Genomic DNA, 23,579 nt, shown 5'->3' with positions numbered 1-23,579 from the left:
AATGTGACTGGTGATCGTCGTCTACCATCAAATAATTCCTGCAATCTTACCAAAAATTAAATTAGTATAGTAATAAGTAAGGTCGAACCACAGAAAACGGGTAAAAGCATTCAAATTCCTAAAAATTAAGTTTGGTGTAAACACCACACCTTAAATTGAGAGATTGATTATAAACTAAGAAAAAATAACAAATAAACTAAAATAGCAAATACGAGATAAATCAAGAATAAAATGGACTCGGTTTCGAATAATCCACACTAGTCATCACTCTGATCATAGACGCAAAGATAAATTAATTCTCATGGAGCAACCAATTTTAGAATACCGTGAATGCAGCGGAGATACCCTAATTTCACTTATTTTATCGATAGTCAGTTGTAGACGCCAGAGCTAACTATTTCCCTTATTAAAACACAATCTAGTTGTAGACGTCAGACCTAAATTTAATGTTTCAATAACATTAAGATGAAAGAGCCCAATTTAGACAAATTACCCAAGAAACGCAAGTAATAATTCATCTACCAATTTATTCCCTACTACCGGTACGATAGCTTCGTCAATAATTGACACTAATCTGAATTAACCTAAGGTGATCAGGCTCAAGAAAACCAGATTAAAACACTTTGCTCAAGGAACAAATCAAAATCCAATTGAATCAATTAAACGAACAATTAAGTTTCACAGATTTTAGACTAGTGCTTCACTATTCTCACTGAATCAAGAAAATTAGCTACTCATGCTATTGAAATAAAACACAATAAAATCAAACAAAGAAAACATAATAATTCATCAAACAAACTGAAATATATAAAATAGAACAATGTTACTAGAAGTACGTGAACTCAAACTGCGACAACTCTAACTAAAAACGAAAATACAAAGTATGAAAGAAATTCAATAGATCGGAAATTCTCCTTGCAGCCGCCAAACTTCCGTCTTGCCTCCCAAACTCGCATCCAAAGTGCTCGTCTATCTCTAAGTTTCCCTAATGCCCGTAAAATAATATCTTCCAATTCATGGACAAAGCATTATTAAAAAGGCCAAACTCCTAACCTTTCAATAATGGGCCGTAAAGATATACTAATCTAATTATTAGGCACTAATATAAATTTAATATAATAATATTCTTGTATCAAGATTAATTTCAACAACTTTTCTTCTCCTTGTATCTCACGGGCTCTTCAAAAATTGTACCAAAAATCTCTTCATTTTCTACTTCTTTGTTCTTGACTCCATCGACATCAAACTCTTTAATTCCTGCATCAAAAATCACCTAATTGTGTATATTAAATTAAAATAATCCAAGAATATGAACAACTAAAATATACACATTAGTGGCTTTGCTTAATAAGACTTTCAATGTTTTTAAATGTGACTCTGCTTAATGTGACTTTCGTTATTACTTTATGTGATTGCTCTAGAGCAAGTAAGATTTTCATTGTTCCTAAATGTAACTCTGCTCAAGAGCAAATAAAACTTTCATTATTTGTAAATGTGACTCTACTCAATTGACTTTCGTTGTTCTTTATTGTGATTGTGCTCAATTGACTTTCGTTATTACTTAATGTCATTGCTCTAAAGCAAGTAATATTTTCACTGTTTCTAAATATAAGCTCTAGAGCAAGTAAGACTTTCACTCACTGTTTCTAAATGTAACTCTGCTCAAGAGCAAATAAGATTTTTATTGTTTCTAAATGTGACTCTGCTCAAAAGCAAATAAAATTTTCGTTGTTCGTAAATGTGGCTTCGCTTAAAAACAACTAAGAATTTTACTTTTCCTAAATGTGATTTTGCAAAAGAAAAATTAAGACTTTTGTTATATACAAATAAGACTTTTCATAATAGCAAATATAAGTCTTTATAATAGCAAATAAGACCTTTTTAAGAACTTTTTTATGCTTCTTCGTACTTGTATTTTTTTTCCAATTAAATTGATATTTTAATATATTTGATTTTGATTGTATTGGTTGATACAAGTCTTACCTTTTTCTTCACTATAAATCAGGTTTTAAACATGACTCATTTGATGTTAATGACTATTTTATTGAACCACAAGATTGGCTCAAATCCAACATTAAAAAATAATTAAGAGAGAAAAATAAGATAAAAATATCATAAATTTAACAAACTAATATAACAAATCATTGTAAAATATTATAGTAAATATTTATAGAAAAGTAATAATTGACTTTCTACTAGATTCAATTATTAAGACAATATATTTTATTTTATTTTATTTCTCTCTTAGCTCTTTTATATATATAACACAAGTTTACTGCTTATATATATATCTATTCTTTCTTTTTTTTCTTTTTTGGGGGGACCTTTAGAGCAAAATTGCACACCTCAATTTATTTACAAACACGGAATCGCTGACACTGCCACTACATTACAGTACTAGAAATCCAAGATATTCCACTTTTCATCCGAAAGAAAAACAGAGCAGCTGAATGTCTCCAATCAAACTAATATCGACGACGACCCACAACCACTCATGGAGACCGATCTCTTGCTCGAAAAAGCCTTGTTCGCTTCAAAAGTATTATTATTGACGGCAGAGGAGATATCCAGTGAAACAGACCTCCTCACACTCACACGCTCCATTTCATCACTAATTTCTCCACTTCCTTCTTCTCCATCATCGAGAATGGAGGCGCGGCAGAGAGGGCAGTTGGTGTGCGACCCGAGCCACGTGTCGATGCAGGCCACGTGGAAGGCGTGTCTGCATTTAGGCAGAAGGCGGAGGGTCTCGCCGTCCACGAACTCGCTCAGGCAGACAGAGCAATCACTCGTTCCGATCAATCCCTCCCCTTTCTTGTACTTCATCTGCTGGATTGATTCGATCAGGGATTGCGGGAGCCCCGTAGTGCGGATGTACCATATGGGATGATCAATCACGGGCCCCGCCAGTTCTTCTCTATTGCTGTAAGTCATCGGCGCCGGAGATCCCCTCCGCCGCCGCCACACGCATCTGCGCAGCGCTAAGTACGACAGGATCAGAAGAGCGGCGCCGGCAATCCCGAGGGACAACACTAATGATGTCGACACTGGATGCTTCCGGTAGCACGGGCCGCAGATATCGGCTTCTGATAAAATCTTTCTGCCCATTTTGTGATAGATATTCAAGAAATGGGGATGCTGAGTTTTGTGCTCACAAATACATTCTCTTCCGCAAATGGAAAGGAAATTACGGTGGAAATTTCCTAGTGGTTTGGAATGTGAGACTCAATTTCTCTTTAGTTGTAACGCGTTTGCGTACTCCCTAGGTCGCGAGAACTTGACTTTCCGACATAGGGTGTTCCACTCTCAAAATTACCTAATTTTGATTAGGGTTAATTGCGTGTAATATCACGAGCTTTGTTCAGAATCCATTTTCCCCATAAACTTTAGAAAATTCAAATTATATCAAATACTTTGATCTATGTTCAAATTGCCCTTGATTTAATTCTTGATTATTCAAAAACAGATCCCATTAAATCTGGAATATTCAGAATTAACCCCTTTACATAATATATTACACAACAACCCTACCTTTTGATTTTTTTTAATCAAAATACCCTAATGAATTTGTTCTTTTATAATTATAAAACATACACATCACACTCAACCACGCTCTCGCCTAAAATGGTATCAGAGCGGGTTTTTATTGAGGAATTATATTATACTCCCTCCGTCCACCAATTCAAGGCCTACTTACCTTTTTGGTCCGTCCACAAAAACAAGGCCTACCTATTTTTGGTAAGTTTTTATTCATTATTTAATCAAAAAAGTCAAAGATTCTTTACAAAAAAGTGGGACCCTTTCTCCACTCAACTAATAAAAATACATTTTTTCTTAAAAAGTGGGACCCTTTCTCCACTCAACTAATAAAAATACAATTTTTCTTAAAATCCGTGTTTTTTCATATACGCCTTTAATTGGTGGACGGAGGGAGTATTTAATTTATTTTGTAATTAACTCATGTGGGAGGAGACTCCATTTAAAAATTATGGATCCGAACACTTGTCCGAGATGTATGACATACAGGAAGTCTCTCCAACATCTGGAAAGAGAAACCACTCGTCTACTAGACGAGCTCAAATGGAACAATCGAGTCCTCGTAATGAATATTCGTCGAGGGAAAGACGAGAATATTATTCGTGATGTCATCATGAGTATTAGATCCTATCATGACCACCTATTAGAAATCGCCAAGACCAGAGCAGCGGTTGAACAAGCCAGAGCTGACATCCATTCGTCTCACGACTGATGGAACAGAAGGACAAGGCCAGTACCGCTTACTGGACGTACCGGCCAATTAAGCCAGATTTTTCCGAAAAATAGAATTACGGGAGATTCAAAAGATAGTGGCATTTTATGGCAACAAGCTATATGACATTCCCATGAAAATGAGCCAGATATCAACCAAGCAAGAGGAAATCCTGACTCTAGCTCTTGCGTGATATCAAGAAGATGGTGGAGGAGATCGAAAGGCGAAAACCATGTTCAGAAAGAATTCAGAACAATACATGGTCCAACGATCCAACCTATCCTTTACCACTCGACGCAAATGATAAAAAATTGCATGAGGCGGCAGCCAGATTCTTAAAAGGGAAAATCATGAATAACCTGGAAAGAATCAAGCTGGATGATCTACAAGAGTTAGCCGAATCTTTTGCTAACCTCAACATGGTAGATCTGAAGATGAACCGAAGAGATCTCGCGCCAAAGGTCGAGGTGCCACCACAAGGAGATCCACCACGTGAGGTACCACCACCAGTGGAGTCAGCAAGTTGGGTCCCCAAAACTATGAGCATTCATATGGTCCTAGTTCCAAAAGAAGGAGACCAAGACTAAAGAGACAGGATAACCCCGTTGGGAAGGTTATATTGGAATCAATCCACCCATTTGGATTGATTCTCAATCTTGATGGAGCAAAATTCCAAGATTGGGAGATGCTCATTGATGAATGGGCATCCTCAATGAAAGTTGCCATTACGACAATTGAGTATAACAAGGAAGAATTCATCAGAATCTTTGAGGCAAGTTTTTCCGGAATGACGAAGCAATACTGGAAAAACACAGCTATCCAACACAAGAATGAATTGTTTAAAAATGATTCTTCCCTAGAGATCGTCAGGATTGCGACAATAGCAATCAAGGATCACTTCCTTAGAAAAGGATTTTACAACGAAGCAGGAGAGGAGAAGCGAAGGAAATTTTGTGAAGCATTCTTGAGCTTAAAACTAGTTATTTTAGAGCCCAAGGCATTGGACGAATTTCTACGCCTCTGCGCTCTATATTTTAATGCAGGGAACGTAGATGAAAAATTTGCCATGGAACTCTTCTTTCTGAAGTTTTCAAGTCCATGGAGAAAAATATTCATCCGTCAATACAAGTCACCAGGGACATACCCCATCAACAGTATTGGGAGAATGATGTCTGATGTCCACCGAAAGATGTCAGAATGGTGCCAGCAAGCTGCGATCCAAAAGAATCTCAAGAAATTAAGACGGATCAACCAATGAACTCCTTTGATATGTGACAACATTGACCTTCCAACAGAAATCGGAGGGGGAGTCCCTTATCAAAGAAAGAAGAACAGGTTCCAGCCCACCGCCAAAGAACTAAGAGCAAGGCGAGGTTCGTGGAAACCTAAAACCATGTGGTCCAAGCAGAAGGCTCGTTCCTACAAGTCAGGCCAGAGGAGTGGACCATCAAGAAGTCGGTTTCCATCTCAAAAACGAACTCCGGTGAGAAAAATTTTCAAGCGTACTCAAGCCAAAACAAATAAAAGTTTCAAGGATTACAACTAGAGGTGTCAAATCGGGGCGGATCGGGTACCCTACCCGAAAATGCGGGTACCCGACCCCGACATTTTGGAAAATATGATACCCGACCCGACCGTAGTGTCGAGTACCCTAATACCCGACGCGGGTACCCAGCGCGGGTATTAGGGTACCCGCATACCTGCGTATATTTAGGCAATTTTTGATTTTTTGATTTTTACCCTTTCTTTTTCTTTTATTATCCTATTAAATTTTAGGTTCACCACTCACATTTGGAATCCAAATTTTGGATTAATGTTGACGTTTGTACTGTAGTGATTATTCACCACTCACATTTTAGTTGTACTGTAGTGATTGGATTAATGTTCACATTTGGATTAATGTTCACGGCGAGTGGGTAGGAGTTGGGAGGCAGATTGGCTCGGACGGCGGGAGTTTGGGGTAGAAATTTTATGTTTTCACATCTGTACTATAGTGATTTTAGGGTAGAAATTTAAGTTTTACTCATTACTATTATTAAAAATTAATAAAAATATAAAATTTATATTATATTAATAATATATGAGGGTATCTGGGTATACCCGATACCCGACAAATTTCAAATCCTGATTCCCGATCCCGACCCGGTTCCCGTTTATCACAGGTATCGGGTACCCGATACCCGCATCCCGTTTTGATAGCCTTAATTACAACTGTTGGACGTGCGGTGCAAAGGGGCATATATCAACCAATTACCCTGACAACGAGAAAAGAGGGATAAAGATATTCGAATCCACATCAGATATCAAAGATGCCATCTACAACCAAGAACTTATACCAGTGTATCAGTTTGAAGATATATCCTCTGATGAGAGTATATACGAATAAGAAGAAATCTTCGGTTCTGAAGATTCAGACATGTCTGATGGATCCTCCGGAGACAAGTCAGACTGAGAAGGAAGAAATTATCCACATCCAACGTAAAGATCAGGAGGGATATTCCAGCCATTCCCTGATCCCACAGCAGAAGATGGTGGATAAAATTAGGAACAAAAACCTGAGTATACAATTATACCAGAGATTCTCAAGAGGAAGAATAGATCAAGCTATGCAAAGTTTGATACCATTCAGAAGGAAGCATCATGTACATTTCGGTATTACAAGCCGGGAGATGTCGCTTCCAATCGAGTTAACGGGTAATCAAGTGGAAATCCAATTGATTACGGCCAAAGATGTGCTATGAGACCTCGCGAAGATGAAGCCATCAGTCGCAGCAACGATGAAATGGATTCATATTGGAGCAATCCAACTGGTAATCGAATCCGCACTTTCAAAAGGAATTGATTTACCAATTGATATTGCAATATGCGATAAGAGGATTACAAATCCTAGAGATACAATTCTGGGAGAGTTCTCAGAAATCTCTACGCTAAGCAAATTATAACCGAATTGTACCCACAAATCTCTTATAATATCCAAGACACGGACTTCAACATAGCCCTGACACTCTATCAGGACTATAAAATAAAGGAGCTGTTGAAGGGAGGAATAGGCCATACTCGATTACATATCAAGTATCGTATTCCTATCCAATTCCCATCATACGGATTTATTTTTGGAAAAAAAATTCATCGAAATACCAGAAATATTCAAGGAAGTAGCCAAGACAATCAGCCTCGAGCGAGTCGAGATCCCAAGAATTAGGAAGATCGATATCCAAGTCAGAGACAAACAGGTGCTGGAGCACGAGCAAAGTCTCAGAATGGGAATAGGAAGGCTATCGTTCCAAGGAGAAAGGCTAACGTCTAGACCTTTGGAAATGAGTTTCTCGCAATGATACGAGAGAAAAACAATCCAAGAAGCACCATTCCAGGGTATAAGAGTGAAAATCAAACTAAAATGCCCCGAAGGATGGAGACACTACTACAAAATTACACATACATAACACTTCATACATAACGGTTTTTTTAGAAAACCGTTATGTATGAGCGCATTTTTTGAAAAGATAACGGTTTTGACAAAAAACCGTTATCTATGTACTGTTGTCCATGGAAATAGATAACGGTTTTAGTGAATCCGTTATGTATGAGCGTTATCTATTAGTTGCATACATAACGGTATTATCGAACCGTTAAGACAACTGTTATCTATTAGCGTCTTTTTATAACGGTTGTTTTAACTGTTATATATGAGCGCCTCAAAACTGTTATGTATTATTATTATTATTTTTAAATAGCACTTAAATAAATTAAAGTAAATAATTGTTGGTATAAATTTTTTCCTCTCTTTCCCTCATCTTAAGCTCTCCCGCCCCTCTCACTCTCGTTCTTCCTTCTCAGGCAGTTTCGCCGGTTCTCATCGCCTCCGGCGCGGTGGTTACGTTCGTCTCTCTCTCCTATCACCTCTCTGCCCAGACCCCCTAGCCCCTACCCCTCGCCTCTCCCTCTCTCTCATCACCTTTTACCCTCTCACCCACCCCCAAATCTATAGCCCTAAAGATATTGAGTTGTGAGATTTGAAAGTTTGGTTTTTTGGTTAGTTACTGGATAATTTGTGGTGCTTTTGCAATGCATTAATGTCTACTTTTTGCTGATTTTTTCCCCCATTTCCCTAATTTATCTGAAGCTTATCTTGTTAGCTAAGTGGATAATAGTCGATGAAGCCTTTGCAAAGGTGGATATATTTCAATGAGGGAGGATAATGATGAGCAAAACTCGCGTTCTATCTTTGGAGCTTCTGCAGGTCAGTTCTGCTAATCTTTCTGTACATTGATTATTGCATGCTTGTTCTGGTGGTTTGGAGAAAAGGAAAGGTCTTCTTGTTTTCACTCCATCTCAATGGTTGAGGATTTTGAATGATGCTAACTCTTTGAAACAATATTCTAGAGTACACACTAACAATTTGCCCTTGTTGACTATCCTCCACATAAAACAATGACTAATTACTCCACTATCTATAAAAGAAAAGAATAGGGCACTTAAGTGGTCAGAAGTGCCAAAGCATTTTTTTCACTTGTTGAGGGGTTGGTTTTATTTTTATAACGCTTAAGTTCTGAGTTTCACATCAGATGAATTTTTACAATGCTAATTGTTATGTTTATCAATTTTTTACGGTGCAGTTGTTACATATATCTCTATTCTATTATAATTTTGACTAAGCAGGTTATAATATTTATAAATTAAATGAATTAGGAAATGAACAATATACGACGCCTAACCCATACCAGTCACAACCCTCCCTTTAAGCCACTCAAGTTCGCACGCCGACGCTGGTCAGTGGAAAACAGCTAACATTTTCAGTTTCCGGTTAGTTTTTCATATTCATTTCCAATTGAATGTGTTCTCATCTATTTGTTTATTCACTGCTCTAAAAAATCTATCTATATATATAATCCTGAATCATGCATCATTATGTTCGATGCTATCTAACGCTGAAACTTGCTGAAATCTTTTACTCTAATCCTCCCACTTTAGTTGTTGCCTCATTTATGTTCTCCATAATTTATATTTACTTGACTTCTGTATATTTCACATGCTTCGATTGTATTTGACAGCACCTACTCTGGATGAAATGCTGGCTGATGTTCTGTTTCCTTTGTTTAATATTGCAAAAAAACTTTTATAAACAACTTCTATACCTTCTTGGTTGGTGCATGTTTGTACATGCTGGGAAGGATATTCTTGGTTACCAAAAAGAGAAGTAGTGTACTTGAGTCATGGAGGGATAGTTGGATAATCCAGCATCTTATACTTCTAAATATTGGAAGCAGATTCTTGTGTTAAATAGACATGGAGGGATAGTTGGAACTGCCACTTGAGACATTTGAATGAACATCTGTTAAATAGACATGCAATTTTTGCTTTCTGCTTCTCTGTAGTTTTCATTTTGTAATAGTAGATTAGCATAGCATTGATTGAAACAATCGAAGTATTTAAGGTGAATGTTACCTTTGTGATCATATTGCCCTTTTCTTGGATTGTCTATTTTCTTCAAGCCAGGTTAGTCGAATAATTTTGGTTGTAATTTGTTTGGAGTCACTGGAAAGTTGTTGAGTTACTTTTTAAATTGTTAACTGAATGCATATGTATGTATATAACTGTGAATTATTAGCTGAGTTAGATGTCGAAAGAGCTATTGTGTTGTGATTACCTCCATATATTGTATTTTTGAATTGTTGAATATACTATATAGAAGATTGTGTTATGACCTATAATAGCGTGTGCAAGTAAAATATGATGAAAACCATGATGAGGAAATAATACCTTCATTCTAAAAAAAATTATAGAATCGTATGTCTTACTCCGACCCTACTCGTATGTCTTACTCCGACCTTTGTGTTAATTGTTTATACAAGGTTTTATAGCAAATCGTATTGAACCGTGTAGTATCTAGATGGTACAGAGCTCCTGAGCTTCTGTTTGGCGCCAAACAATATGATCAAGATGGATGACCATGGCAATGAGACAAGGCAGGCAGCTGGGGAGAGGAGTGAGCACGCTCCAATGTCTTTGGATTTTTCAGTTTTTGGCATGAGGCCGCCAAATAGACCAACTATTAACAGGTAGGCTTTTTCTGTTTGCTTGATGACAATTCAGATTCCTTGAATGTTAAGTTGTTTGATTTTATGTTTTGGTATAAAGGAGCAGATGAGGGAGATATGCTCAAAAGTCATACCCACTATGTATGAAGGAGCAGCTGAAACTCATCAAAGTTGGAGCATGAAGGTGCTTCTGTGAAGTTTCTTTTTTTTTTTTTTTTTTTTTTTGAGTTAGGCTCAAAACATTATGTATGAAGGTTTTGGATGATAATGTATGAAGGTTTTGTGTTATATATAATTTATGTTATTGATGATTTTATCATTTTATTGTTTATAAATTATTTATTTATTTCTTGAGATAAATAACAGAAAATTGAAAAAAAATATTAAATATTAAATAATAAAGATAACGGTTAAAACCGTTATAAAAAGTACAAAAAACTGTTAACTATGATGAAAAAAAATAAATATATCTCTAATACATAACGGTAAAAATATTAAAACATAACGGTTCCTACCGTTATGTATTTCTTACAAAGATAACGGCTTAAATCGTTATAAAAAGTACAAAAAACTGTTAACTATGATGATAAAAAACAAAAAAAAATTCTAATACATAACGGTAAAATCTTAATACATAACGGTGAAAAATCGTTATGTATAACTATTATAGATAACGGTTATGTACCGTTACGTATGAGCATCGTACCGTTATCTATACTATTATACATAACGGTAAAAAAACCGTTATGTATGACTGTATCATAGATATCACCACTATACTTATCGGTTTTTTGGGGTCATAGATAACGGATTTTATCCGTTATCTATGAGCGTTTTTGTAGTAGTGAGAGATGTTGCCACAAGATTTGATACAACTAAGATGGAGAATCAGTTCCCCTGCAATACGTTGTATTACTTGAGAAATCCAAAAAGCAACCGATATTTCGGGACTTTGAAGGTTGGAGGCTTTGAGATCGAAATCGAAGGCAAAGCCGGACAAGAAGTTGATGTCCTAATACTTGGATGAAATTTCCTTGACAAATATTTACCGTGGTCAAGGAAAGAATGATGAATGAAAGTTACAATCGACAGAAAAAAAAATTGCTGGTCGAATGACAAGTCCATTCTCAATTTACATCTCTATTGGGATGTTATACGAGAAATTTAAGGCAGAATATTTTGCTGCCTACATTGATTCAGGTGCAGGAATCTGCACAGCAAAACGAGGGGTCTTTCCAACAGACGTTGAAGAAGAACTACCTCGAATTACGGGAATGGATTTTTCCAAGAAGATTTTGTTTCTATCAAAAAGAGTAAAACAGACAAAAATATTGATCGGATGAGCAGGACAAACACCTTGGTACAAGGTCAAGACTCCACCAATCTATTTCCATGATACGAGGGCAAATATATTGCTGGGAAATAATTTTCTGTAAACCTTCAAGAGGTTTACACAGGACAATGAAGCCAGAAGGCTTGTGTTCACAACCAATGTGACCACAAAATCATTGTGAAAAGACTCGAAGGAGCATTCAATCGAATCATGCAAGTCAGCTTTCGCAGCAAGCATGGTGATAATAACGGCAAACTTCGGCGTCCACAGATGAAGGATCAACGAAGGTTTGAAGATGTTCTGCTCAAATGCAGAATCAAGGAGTTTCCAGATCTCTCTGAAGAAGAAACTCAAATCCTTAAAGACTCCTTAATATCACACAAAGATATTAGGAAAGAAGAACAAGTGTTCATAGCCGACGTCAAAAGGAGAATCCAGAAATGCTATCATGAGGATCCTTTGGCATGGTGGGACAAGAACCAACTCAAAGCAACCTTGAAGGTTAAAACCGGCAAGGAGCATGAATTTGTGCGATTCAGACCAATCCTGATGAACACTCAAGATCAGCAAGGTATGAAAAGCATAATCAAGGAACATCTTGATTTGCGATTGATCGAGCCAAGAAACTCGCCTTACAGTAGTTTCGGATTTTTGGTAAGAAATCATGGTGAGATCAAAAGAGGTAAACCTAGATTGGTTATTAATTACAAAGAAATTAATGACATTCTAGAGTTTGATGGGTATTTCATCCCAAGCCGAGAACAATGCTAAGGTATTCTCAAAGTTTAATTGCAAGTCAGAGTTTTACCAGATTCGCATGGAGGAAGGGAGTAAGAAGTTCACAACCTTCTCAACTCCACAAGGACATTACGTCTAGAATGTCATGCCGATGGGGCTAGCTAATGCACCCCAGATATTCCAAAGAAAGATGGATAATCTATTCAATGATTATTCCTCATTCATGTTTGTCTATATTGATGACATTTTAATTGCATCAAAAGATATTCATGAACATGTCAAACATTTGGAGATTTTTGCAGATGTTTGCCAACAGGAAGAATTGGTGTTGTCTGAAAAGAAGGCAGTCGTGGCAACTCAGAAGATGGAATTTATGGGGATTGAGATCGATGAGACGGGGATAATTCTACAGGAACATATTGTGGAAAAGGTCCAGAATTTCTCAGAGGATCTCAAAGAAAAGAAGCAGCTCCAAAGCTTTCTATGAGTTATCAACTTTACAGGGATGTTCATTAAAAACCTTGCAGAACACAGAAAAATCTTTAGTCCCTTACTAAAGAAAGATGTCCCATTCATCTGGAAAGGAGGACATCGTGAGGGTATGAAGAAGCTGAAAGAGATTTGAAAGAATCTCCCAAAGCTTTCAATACCACAAGATGAGGACGACCTGGTCCTTTACACAGATGCGAGTGATTTCTGATGGGCAGCCATCCATACCAAGATCACCCCATATGGAGAAGAACCGTGCAGATACTGCAGTGGCCTCTTCTCCGATAGTGAAGCTGTGCAATGGCACATCAATGAGAAAGAGTTCTATGCAGTCAGAAAAGCGTTTAAAAAATGGCCGCTATTTCTACTTGCTAAGAAATTTGTTTTGAAAGTTGATAACACTAACGTTAAAGCTTTCTTAACCAAGAAAATTGAATCTAAACCTGAAAAGGCTAGATTATTAAGATGGCAAGCTGAATGTCAATATTATATCTTTGATATTGTCGTTTTGAAATATGATGATAATGTTCTTGCAGATTTCCTAACAAGAGATGGAGCCAACTGAGGTTGAAGCCATCACAACAAGTTAGGGGCAGCTCCGTGAAAATACGAAAATGCTACTACAAGAATGGCAAGAGTGTACATGTACTCCATGCCAAACAAGCAGGAAGGATACAGTCGGCTGACGAAGCCAAGGTATCTGACCGAATACAAGTCTGCCTTAAGAAGATGATCGATCTTCATGATGCAATCCACAGGCCACTCCTTCGCGCAATCAGAGAACCTCTGATTAAAGTAGACATTACCGTACAGGACGGATTACTTGTAGTGGGGGATTCAAGTACCCCTAGTACAAGTTCTGAGGCTATAGCTTCCAAGCCGGAAACTCAAGAAAAAGATGATGAAAATGGGTCACACCCTGAATCATCATGTTAATCCACCACCTCTGGGGTAAAAGAAGAAGAGATCAGCCTTAGGCAAACGACAGGCAAATCTAAGACCGATACTGACTTTTTTGAAGTATCTCCAAGTTGGCAGGTATACCAGTCCAGATGGAAGAAACTCAACATAAGAAGTGGCATTAATCCGAGAAATAGCCGAGTTGATGTCGGAGAAAAATATCCTCGAGTGTGGATGACCACGAGAGCCAATCCACAAGATGTCAAGGAATGGTATGAATTTTGGGCATTGGCCTCCACAAGATGTCAAGGAATGGTATGAATTTGGGGCATTGGCCTCAGTTTATACTATTTTCCCAGCGTTCAACGAAATCAAGGGTCTACCGAGGTGGATCCAAGAAATAGTCTATGACGCCTGTGCAAATAGCGAGTCCCTCAAACGAGGGGATGTTTTGGAACTGTATTTCTTCTGTGCAGCACCAGAACCTGCAGGGAAGGGCAACCACGAGGCTTTTCATTTCATAAAGCTTCGATGGCCCGACAATCAAGCCTTGAACTGGATCAAAGCTCCCGATCATCAGTCCTCTATTGTCACCACATTTACGGAAGATCAAATTTCCACAAGGCAAGCATGAGGATTATGGGTCTGTCTCACAAAGATGGACAAAGTAAAGTACAGATTCAAGTTCTCTCAGAATTCGAGTTTGGGATCATTCCTGCTAAACACCATGACAGGAACTACTACCAAGTATGCCGAGAAAGCATTTGAAGAAAAAATGCTAACACTTTGGCAAAACAAAATCGCAGGGAGCAAAGAGGTTCGTCGCAAGTTTTGCAATATGGCTCACTTGGGCCATTGGAATGAGCACGTCTGCATGGAATGTCCCACGCAGAAATAACCGGAGTTTGCCAAAGGTTTCCTTCTGAAACCCGATAAGAAAAAGTTTCGGTCCGACGAGTATGAGGAGCACAAGACTCTGCGTGGACGAGCACCACGGGCACCAAAAAAGTAAGATGCCCGATAAAGAAAAGGAAGTCATGTGACTCGCAACAGGAGATCCACTCACCAAAAAGAAGACGACAAGAGTGGGTGGAAGAAAAGGACGGATCACCACACTTGAAGAAAATAACAAAAGTGGGGTAAAACAACAGGAAAACCACTTACCAAAAGCATACAACAAAGTTGAGTGGAGGAAAAAGCAGTCGGCCCCTACCAGCAATTATCACAAAGAGATAAAAGAAGGGTCCTGCCCATCAAGTCCCATGTGAAGGCATTAAGTTGTGTCAACAATAATGGACGACAAAAGAAGGTGGCAATCACATCCATGAGTTGACCACGAAGAAAGGGAATCCGAAGCCAGCCACTAAGAATTATAGAAGGCATCAGACCTCTATAAAAGGCGAGCTCTAGAGAAAAAGAGGATCGGAAGAATCAACCCAACTTCACATTACACACACACTCTCTCTAGAAACCTATCTTTGTATTTTTGAAATTTTAGTTTTCAAATTTTTCAGTTTTAGTTTTAGTTCTTTTAATTTTATATATACAAGTATTTGCTACTAATGAGTAGCTAGACACGTTGGTCTCCTCCCTGAGGGAGATATTACGTAATAAATTAAGTATTTTATAATTCCTCCATAAACGTTCAGTTTTAGCTCAACTTTCCGGTTAAGTACATATTTTTCTTTCATTTTCCAACAAAGTATTATACGTTGAGACTTAAAATTTTCAGAAGAAATCATCGCTTAACCATCTCTTGGGAGTGTGTGGTTGGATTTATCCGTAAAACAAGGGTGATAGCTTCTGGATAATTCGAAAGTTACTGCTGAAGGAAGAAGGTTGCAACCATCTCTTGCGATTGCGTGGTTGGACAGAGCCTCGGATGGGCAGACGGTCTGTAAAACGCAACAAGAACTGACTCCAGAAGCGGTTTTCGACTAAAGGTATAAAGTTGGTTTATGTTTAGATTAATTTTGAAGTGATATAGAAACATGTTGGGCCATATTTGTGATTTTATAAAATTGCTTTATAATTGTAGAGAACTCATGAGGGTAATTTTGCCTAAAATAATTTCATGTTGGGGTTCTTTTTTAATTTTGTACGAATATTGAACATATGTGGGAGTCTTTATATAATTTGTATGAATACAGGGTAGATTTGTAATAATAATAATAGTTGACAAGCGGAGTTTGAACAGTTTTGAAAGTATTTGATAATTTGTGGATTTTTTAAAGTTTGTGGGGAAAATGAATTTTCTTCAAAGTTTGTGATATTACACGCAATTAACCCTTTTGATTATAATTGTAAATTATATAGAGGCATTTGTTAAACTATACATCTTTTGAATGTTGTTTACCATTTTCCACATTATCTACTAAATATACTCAATTATTTTTGAATATTTATTTGTATCTAATACTCTCTCCGTCCACAAAGAGTATGTGGTGGAGTGGATGACACGTGTTTTAATAAAAAAAGTTAAATGATACTCCCTCCGTCCACTAATTCAAGGCCTACTTGCCTTTTTAGTCCGTCCACCAACTCAAGGCCTATATATTTTTAGTAAGTTTTTATTCATTTTTTAATTGTGGGTCCTAATAAACAATATAATTGTTCTCCACTAAACTAATAAACAATATACTTTGTGGGTCCCTTTCTCCACTCAACTAATAAATAATACACTTTGTGGATCCCTTTATCCACTCAACTAATAAAAATACATTTTTTCTTAAAACCCGTATTTTGCCTCCTAGGCCTTGAATTAGTGGACGGAGGGAGTATGATTTTAGTGTTAAATGATAGTATTGGGCCACCAAATTGTAAAAGTAAATGGTGAATATTTTGTAAAATATTGAGTGTAAATGTCGTTTAAAGTATAAAGAAGGTTTCTAAAAAAGGAAAAATATGGACGGACGAAAATAGTAATAAACACACAATCTTTATGGACGGATGAAGTATGTAATAGTGATTTGTACAATGATTACTTTGTGGACAGATGAAAATAGTAATAAACACACAATCTATCGTCGCAACCGCTATTTTAGAAAGAAAAAAAAATTAAACAAACAAACATCGAATTTAAAATCGATTTTTTTTAACTGGCATGCACCTTCATGCCTAGCTCGAGGGCGCGACAACACTATGGGGCTCGTTGAGGGTGGGCTCGAGCCCCATTGTACATGTTCTAAATACTTTACTGAACTAGTTATTTCTATTTGAGAAAAGAATGACAAATTTATCTTGCAATCAGTTTAGTTTGTTGTTGTTTCTTTTTTTCTTTTTTTTTCATGTGTGTTATTTTCTAACATAATCTCTTCATCCCTAAAAATTGTGGTTTTGTTACCATATTGGTACGTCCCTTAAAATTGTGGTCTTTTTTTCTCTGAAAATGACCTCACAAACTTCTCCATTCACTATTTACAAAAAGATGTTAAAGTCAATCTTCACTTAAAATACAATTATATTTTTTTTCTTAGAACTCATATAATTTCCTTTAGACCATAATTTTTAGAAAGGGTGAGAATACTACTTTATTGAACCACAAGATTATAAAACTGCTGGATTGATTCGATCACGGATTGCGGGAGCCCGGTAGTGTGGATGTACCATATGGGCCGGATGATCATTGACGGGCCCCCGAAGCCCGTCCGCGAATTCACACCAGAAGAACACGTGATTTTAAATGCAAACAATTCATTCAGATCCATCTATAGAAGTTTCAGTAAATTAAACCAAGAAAATGACAGAATATATAATATGTTCCCTATCATAGTTAGACATCTCAATTATTGTACACAAACCAACTTCACACCAACAATTTCATCACACATTCTATTCATCAAAGACCCTTTAGTAATCAATAAAGAGGTCAGCAAATCCAAATTCGATACAAGAAAAAATAAAATGTCAGCTAAAATTTTAAGTTCTTCACCAAGCTACTACTACTTAAGCTGCAGCCATGTCAGTTGCAGAAATACTCGAAATTCGTCGCAGTTTCATCCCCTGCCTCCGATCAAACGTGCCCCAAAATTCGATCAAACTCGTGATTTCTTGAAGTCTAGTGCTAAATATGGGATCATTTCAACGTGAGCCATGGATCTCATATTTTAAATTATTTCTTTTATACTGTGAAATATATATCATACGTAACTGCTAATTATATATGGCGCGTTTGGTTTGATGGAATTATCCAATTCAGAGGTATTTCGAGGCCACGCAGTGTACAAGTCAGATCCTCAGCTTCTCCAAACAATCCTTCGTCTTCATGGTGCTTCATCATCTCCTTCATTTATTTATTTATTTATTTTGTGTGTGTGTGTGTGTGTGTGTGTGTTTGATTTAAGAAAACCCTAATAAACTTTTCTTTAATTTGTTTTGTGTTAATTTGCAGGAAGAAATGGTTGATCGGAATACTGCTGACAGTAATTTTACCAGCTGTAGGATACAAAGGAGGCCTATTCGCAATCCTCAAAAGTTGGGCAATTTTTTCTCGCAATCTTATATATATTTTAGTTGACTTTTTGAGTAAAGTAAAGATGGGGGCGGGGCAGTTCGATGTAATTAATTAATTATGTGTATGTTGGTGGATGTTATGTATATAGGCAAGATCGACAAAGCGGTAGAAGTGGTGGAGGAGGTGGCGGAGATGGTGGAGGAGGTGGCGGAGAGGGCGGAGAAGATCGTGGAGGAGGTGGAGGAGAAGCTTCCAGAAGATTCGAAGCTGAGGGAAGCCCTGGAGTCATTCGATGAACTAGCTAAGAAGGCAGCCAATGAAGCTAAAAAAGCTGAAGATGCTGTAAACAAGGTACCATTCAACTCTTCTTCTCCACACTAATATTTTCTACGTTAGATTTTCTCAATTTCTTCAATTCATTATTACTACTTGTTAAGAAAAACTGGACAGCTAAAATTGTTTGATTTCTTGAACTTGATCATCGTTTTAATTCTTACATTAATCATGTCTTAATACATTCACAAAAGTATAAATAGGGCATACTCTTATAATTGTAAAATGCATAACAAACATTAGTATATAATTGACCCGACCATCTGTTTTAATTTAAACCGCCATTTTTCCAAGTCTTTATGACCCCTCAGCCCATCACATGTGAGTGAAAATTAAAGACCCCAACTACCTTCTATTAATATTTTTAGCAGCTCTAAAAAAAAAAAAAAGGACTACTTCGAATGTTGTTATTGGACTTCGATTTAGTGGTGGAAGCCCCTTTGAGGGCTCTAAAGGGGTGAGCCTCGCTCTATAATAAGAAGCTTTAAAAATTTTTATTAAAAAAAAGGAGCTTTAAAATTTTCATTTTCATAAAGATTAAAAATTTCAACATTACATTAATTAAAATAAAATAAAATAAAATAATTAAAATAAAATTATAATAATAAAAAAAATATTGCATTAATTAAAATAAAATTACACCAATAGTCCTTACGCTTCATGACTTCCTCGAGCAGTGATTGTGCATTGTCGATTCTCACGCATCCATATTTGATTTGTCTGCGTTGACGCTACAAAAAAATCGTTGATAACCCCACTATCCTAACTACCAAGTGCTCGACTCTACCAGCAGCTATAGTGACCATAGTGGTCCTAATTTACTAAGCCTATACTAGGTCTACCCGGCCCCCCAATGTCGAAGCAATAATACAATACATATAAAGCAATAAAAAATAAAGTAATAAAATTTAAAACAATCATTTGTTGGGAGAAGATCCTTAAGAAATAATCAATTTCTATCCCAAAGGGAGAAGATCCTTAAGAAATTGATTAAATCTATCCCACAATATATAATATCATATCATTTCATGATAAACACATACTAGCATACTTAAAATTCAATTAATCATACTTCATTTAACAAAATTATTTAACATAAATAAATCTCTAACAAATTCATACTTAAAATTAATTTAATCATGCTTTATAATTAATCGAACTTTAATTTAAAATTAATCAAACTCCAACAAATTATTAATTAGATTGTAAAAACAAATTTAAAATTAATTTAACTAATTAAAATTAATCATACTTCACATATTATAAATTAATTAAAATTAATCAAATTAACATTAGTTAGATTCTAACAAAATAATATTAAAAAACAAATTTTAAATTAATTAATCATACTTCAAATATTATAAATTAATTAAAATTAATCTAATTAATATTAATTTTAATCTAACAAAATAATTAATAAATAATTCAAATAACGAGAACGAAAGCGTACGGTAGTGGCCGGCGGTGGAGCGGTGGCGATGGCGGTGTCGCACTACAAGAAAACACGCGTTTAACGACCGAAATTAACGACCGAAAATTTCGGACGTTAATTTTGCGGCCTTAAAGACCGATTTACGACCGTTTAACGACCGATTTTATTTTTTATTTATTTTTATTTTTTAACGACCGAAAATTCGGTCGCTAATTATTTTTTTAATATTTTTTATTTAATTTTTTTTAACGATCGAATTTTCAGTCGTAAAAATTATTTTTTTATATTTTAATTATTTTTTTAATTTTAACGACCAAAAATTCGGTCGTTAATATATATATATATATATATATATATTTTTTAAAAAAATATTTTTTGTAAAAAAAATAATTTTTTTTAAAAAAAAATAATTTTTTTAAAAAAAAATAATTTTTTTTAACGACCGAATTATTCGGTCGTTAATATTATTTTTTAATTATTTTTTAATTTTTTATATTTTTATTATTTTTTTAATATTTTTTAAATAAAAAAATATTTTTTTTAAAGACCGATTTTTTCGGTCGTTAAAATTATTTTTATTTATTTTTTATTTTTTTTATTTTTTTATTTATTTATTTTATTTATTAACGACCGAATAATCGGTCGTTAATTTTATTTTTTCAATTTTAAAAATCTTAAATTTCATTTTTATTTTTATTTATTTTTATTTTTTGATTATATATAAATATTTAATTATTTTTTATTAATTTTCTATTTAATTATTTTTTTCAAATTATAGAGAATATTTTGAAAATGATTGTTATTTTCATAATATTATTCTATAAAAATAGATAATATTGATTATTAATAAAAATGTGATATTATTTGCAAATAATAATAAATTATTAGACTTATTAGATTTTCTAAATTATTAGATTCATTATTTTCAAAATATTAATAATTTTATTATTTTAAAATAATAAAATTATTTTTCAAATATTAATTTTGTTAATATTGATTAGTTGATTTAATATTGATTTTGTTGTATATTTGATTGTTATTTTTCATACTCATATTTTCTTTTCTTTTTTTAATTACGATAATATTATTTTTTTATTATTTTAAATTCGATCGTATATTTATCGTCAATGTTTCGCCGACACCACAAATCTTAGTTATTATCTCGACATATTATAAGGTTATGAATGATTAATGATATTTTATATTGAATTAGAGTTTAAATGAATTAATAGGTACTATATATATCAATAATACGAGTGTTCTCTATTGGTGACTACTCGAAAGGATCTTCAAGGTTAAGCGTGCTTGACTTAAAGCACAAGTAAGATGGGTGGCCTACTGGGAAGTTCGTCAAATGGCATGCAATTAAGGTCAAAATACATTAGAAATACACTAAAAATACTTGTGGGATACAAAGATATAAAAAAAAATAATAATAAAAATATTTTTTTCGAAAAAAAAAATATTTTTTTTATTAATTTTTAACGACCGAATTTTCGAACGTTAAAAATAAAATTTCGGTCGTTATTTAAAAAAATAAAAAAAATAATTTTTTTTTTATATTTTTTATTTTTTTTTGTCTTTTTAACGACCGAAATTTCGGTCGTTAAAAATAAAAAATCGGTCGTTAAATTTAACAACCGAAAAAACGGTCGTTAAAACTCGGGCGACGATGCAAACAACGACCGAAAAAAACGGTCGTTAAAAATATTAACGACCGATTTTTGGGTTTTAACGACCGAAATTTCGGTCGTTAGAGCCGCATTTTCTTGTAGTGTCGGCAGCGGCGCGGCGTCGTTCAACTGAAATGTTAAAGAAATAAAATGAGATTTGAAAGTGAGAGATAATTAAAGAGAAAGAGAGAGAAATAATACCTGCAGGGTGGTTGGCCGGCGGCGGTGGCTCGGCGGCGGCGACTGGGGTTGGAGGTGCGGCAGGGAGGGGGGAGGGAGGGGGGGGTTTGAGGGGAATTTGATCTGTGCTTGAAAGGGGATCTGTAAATATTTAATGACAGAATTACCGGCGGTATTTTGCTGCCGCTAATTACCGACGGCAATGCCGCCGGTAATCTGCAAATTATATAAATTTAAAGTTAAATTAAATTATTTTATAAATACCGGCGGCTCGCCTCTGCTAATTAGCGGCGGCGAAAATGCCGCCGGTAAACGAAAAAAACGACCCGCCTTGTTTTGGCGTCGTTGGGCCGCCGGTAATTACCGGCGGGAAGTTCGCCGCCGGTAATTTCGCCGATATTCAGGCGTTTTTTTGTTGTGTGAGAATTTGAAAATCGAGATCTTTCCGTTGAGGGTTGTTGAAGAGCTTGATGCTTTTTGCGACGCGGTCCATTTCATTGAAGTATTTGACCTTGTCCCCGTCAGTGGAGGACTTCACCTTCTTGTCCTTCCCTTCGTCTCGCTTTCCTGCTTTATGATCAATAGGCCTCCTCGTTGTGCTCGGCACTAATGATGTCGCCGTGCATGCCCCATCTTTATTTACTAAGATATATTGAAAATTTGAAATATCTCAAGGATTTTCATAGCTTCTATGATTTGAGATAGTTTTATTTGATACATATCCAATTAAAAATGTAAAATTAAATTAATCTTAATTTAAAGATAAAAATATTTAATTATACATTTTATTAATCGTGCAAGGTAAATACCCTTGAATGATGGATCGAGTTCGATGATTCACTATTGAATAAGCAATTAAGAAACCACATGCTGATGATTTCTTTTAAGTAGCTATATATCTATCCCCTTTTTTTAAGTCAGCTATCAGTACTCCCTTTAAATTGTCAAAACTGCAATTGATATTTTTATTTGAGTGAGTATTGGACACGACATTAAACTTTCTTCCTGCCCCGTTGCCAATCGATCGTGCGCATAGTTATGAAATAAATCATCCAAGTAAATAACTAATACCAAATCAATAAAATAAAATTTATTGACGTTAGAATGTTATTTTTACTATTTTTTGCAGGTAAAACAAATGGAGGAAGAGATAGAAGCAAAGCGGCTACAAGCTGGTAAAGTCCAATCGAACAAGTAGCCACTCGATCAAGATTTATAAAATAACCGACTTAAACACTCTTCTCTCTTTTCTCTTCCTTTTTTTCTTTTTCATTTAATTATTTTTGCGAGTTATTATGTTGTTCAACTTGAATTCGGCTAGCACATAATTTATCTGCTCAAGAATCAATTATTATTCATAAGTTGACTCATGAAACGACCAAATAATAATTTGACATTTTGACTCATGAAACGACCAACAAATGATCCCCCCCCCCCCAACACATGCACACACACATTCTTTCGTCTCATTTTCATCTTTGAACCGTCTCATTCTTCTTGCCCGATTTTATAAAAAATTATAATTAAGACTTCGATCGATATGAAACCTACCATTTTTAATTAATTTACATTTTTTTAAAATCCATGTGCCGAAAAAAATAGAACAAGAAAAATGAAATGGAGTATTTTCTATTGGAAATAGAGGTGGCAATATCGACCTTGCCCAATAGACCGGCCCAAGTTTAGGGTGGGGTTGGACTTGCTAAATTAGAAGTCCAAAAAAAATTGGGCCTAAAAAGCCCGCTTAATCGGCTCGCTGGG

At 35.4% G+C, this 23,579-nt stretch overlaps 2 protein-coding genes and 1 long non-coding RNA gene across 5 annotated transcripts; 2 read left to right on the top strand and 1 right to left on the bottom strand.

Annotated features, from left to right (window-relative positions):
• Positions 1–2,297: 2,297 nt before the first annotated feature.
• On the bottom strand, positions 2,298–3,484 carry LOC131001471 (E3 ubiquitin-protein ligase RING1-like). Its single transcript, XM_057927860.1, has one exon. The coding sequence runs from the start codon at positions 3,106–3,108 to the stop codon at positions 2,461–2,463; it is 648 nt and encodes a 215-aa protein (XP_057783843.1). The 5' UTR covers positions 3,109–3,484; the 3' UTR covers positions 2,298–2,460.
• Positions 3,485–8,594: 5,110 nt separating this feature from the next.
• Positions 8,595–10,573, top strand: LOC131001470 (uncharacterized). Of its 3 annotated transcripts, none has more exons than XR_009093943.1 (3): positions 8,595–9,052; positions 10,102–10,308; positions 10,388–10,573. It is a non-coding gene; the product is annotated as an uncharacterized LOC131001470 (long non-coding RNA). The 3 variants fall into 3 exon arrangements; XR_009093942.1 differs by having other exon boundaries at positions 8,770–9,052; positions 10,133–10,308; positions 10,388–10,572; XR_009093944.1 differs by having other exon boundaries at positions 8,770–9,052; positions 10,140–10,308; positions 10,388–10,571.
• Positions 10,574–17,462: 6,889 nt separating this feature from the next.
• On the top strand, positions 17,463–23,188 carry LOC131001468 (uncharacterized). Its single transcript, XM_057927859.1, has 5 exons — positions 17,463–17,832; positions 17,946–18,014; positions 18,138–18,220; positions 18,349–18,551; positions 22,948–23,188. Exons 1-5 carry the CDS (start codon positions 17,504–17,506, stop codon positions 23,014–23,016), a joined length of 753 nt encoding a protein of 250 aa, XP_057783842.1. The 5' UTR covers positions 17,463–17,503; the 3' UTR covers positions 23,017–23,188.
• The last annotated feature ends 391 nt before the right edge of the window (positions 23,189–23,579 follow it).

The sequence above is a fragment of the Salvia miltiorrhiza genome, chromosome 8 (assembly GCF_028751815.1).
Source record: "Salvia miltiorrhiza cultivar Shanhuang (shh) chromosome 8, IMPLAD_Smil_shh, whole genome shotgun sequence".
NCBI lineage: Eukaryota > Viridiplantae > Streptophyta > Magnoliopsida > Lamiales > Lamiaceae > Salvia > Salvia miltiorrhiza.
Note: the sequence above shows the minus strand (reverse complement) of the source record. Positions and strands in the feature narration are given on the sequence as shown.

What these genes read in the sequence shown, in the direction of transcription:
- LOC131001468 (XM_057927859.1), top strand. Translation starts at nt 17,504, where the DNA reads ATGTTCCCTATCATAGTTAGACATCTCAATTATTGTACACAAACCAAC. An exon ending in CCTATTCGCAATCCTCAAAA is followed by an intron (nt 18,221 to 18,348) that starts GTTGGGCAATTT and finishes TTATGTATATAG; the next exon opens with GCAAGATCGACAAAGCGGTA. An exon ending in CTGAAGATGCTGTAAACAAG is followed by an intron (nt 18,552 to 22,947) that starts GTACCATTCAAC and finishes TATTTTTTGCAG; the next exon opens with GTAAAACAAATGGAGGAAGA.
- LOC131001471 (XM_057927860.1), bottom strand. Translation starts at nt 3,108, where the DNA reads ATGGGCAGAAAGATTTTATCAGAAGCCGATATCTGCGGCCCGTGCTAC.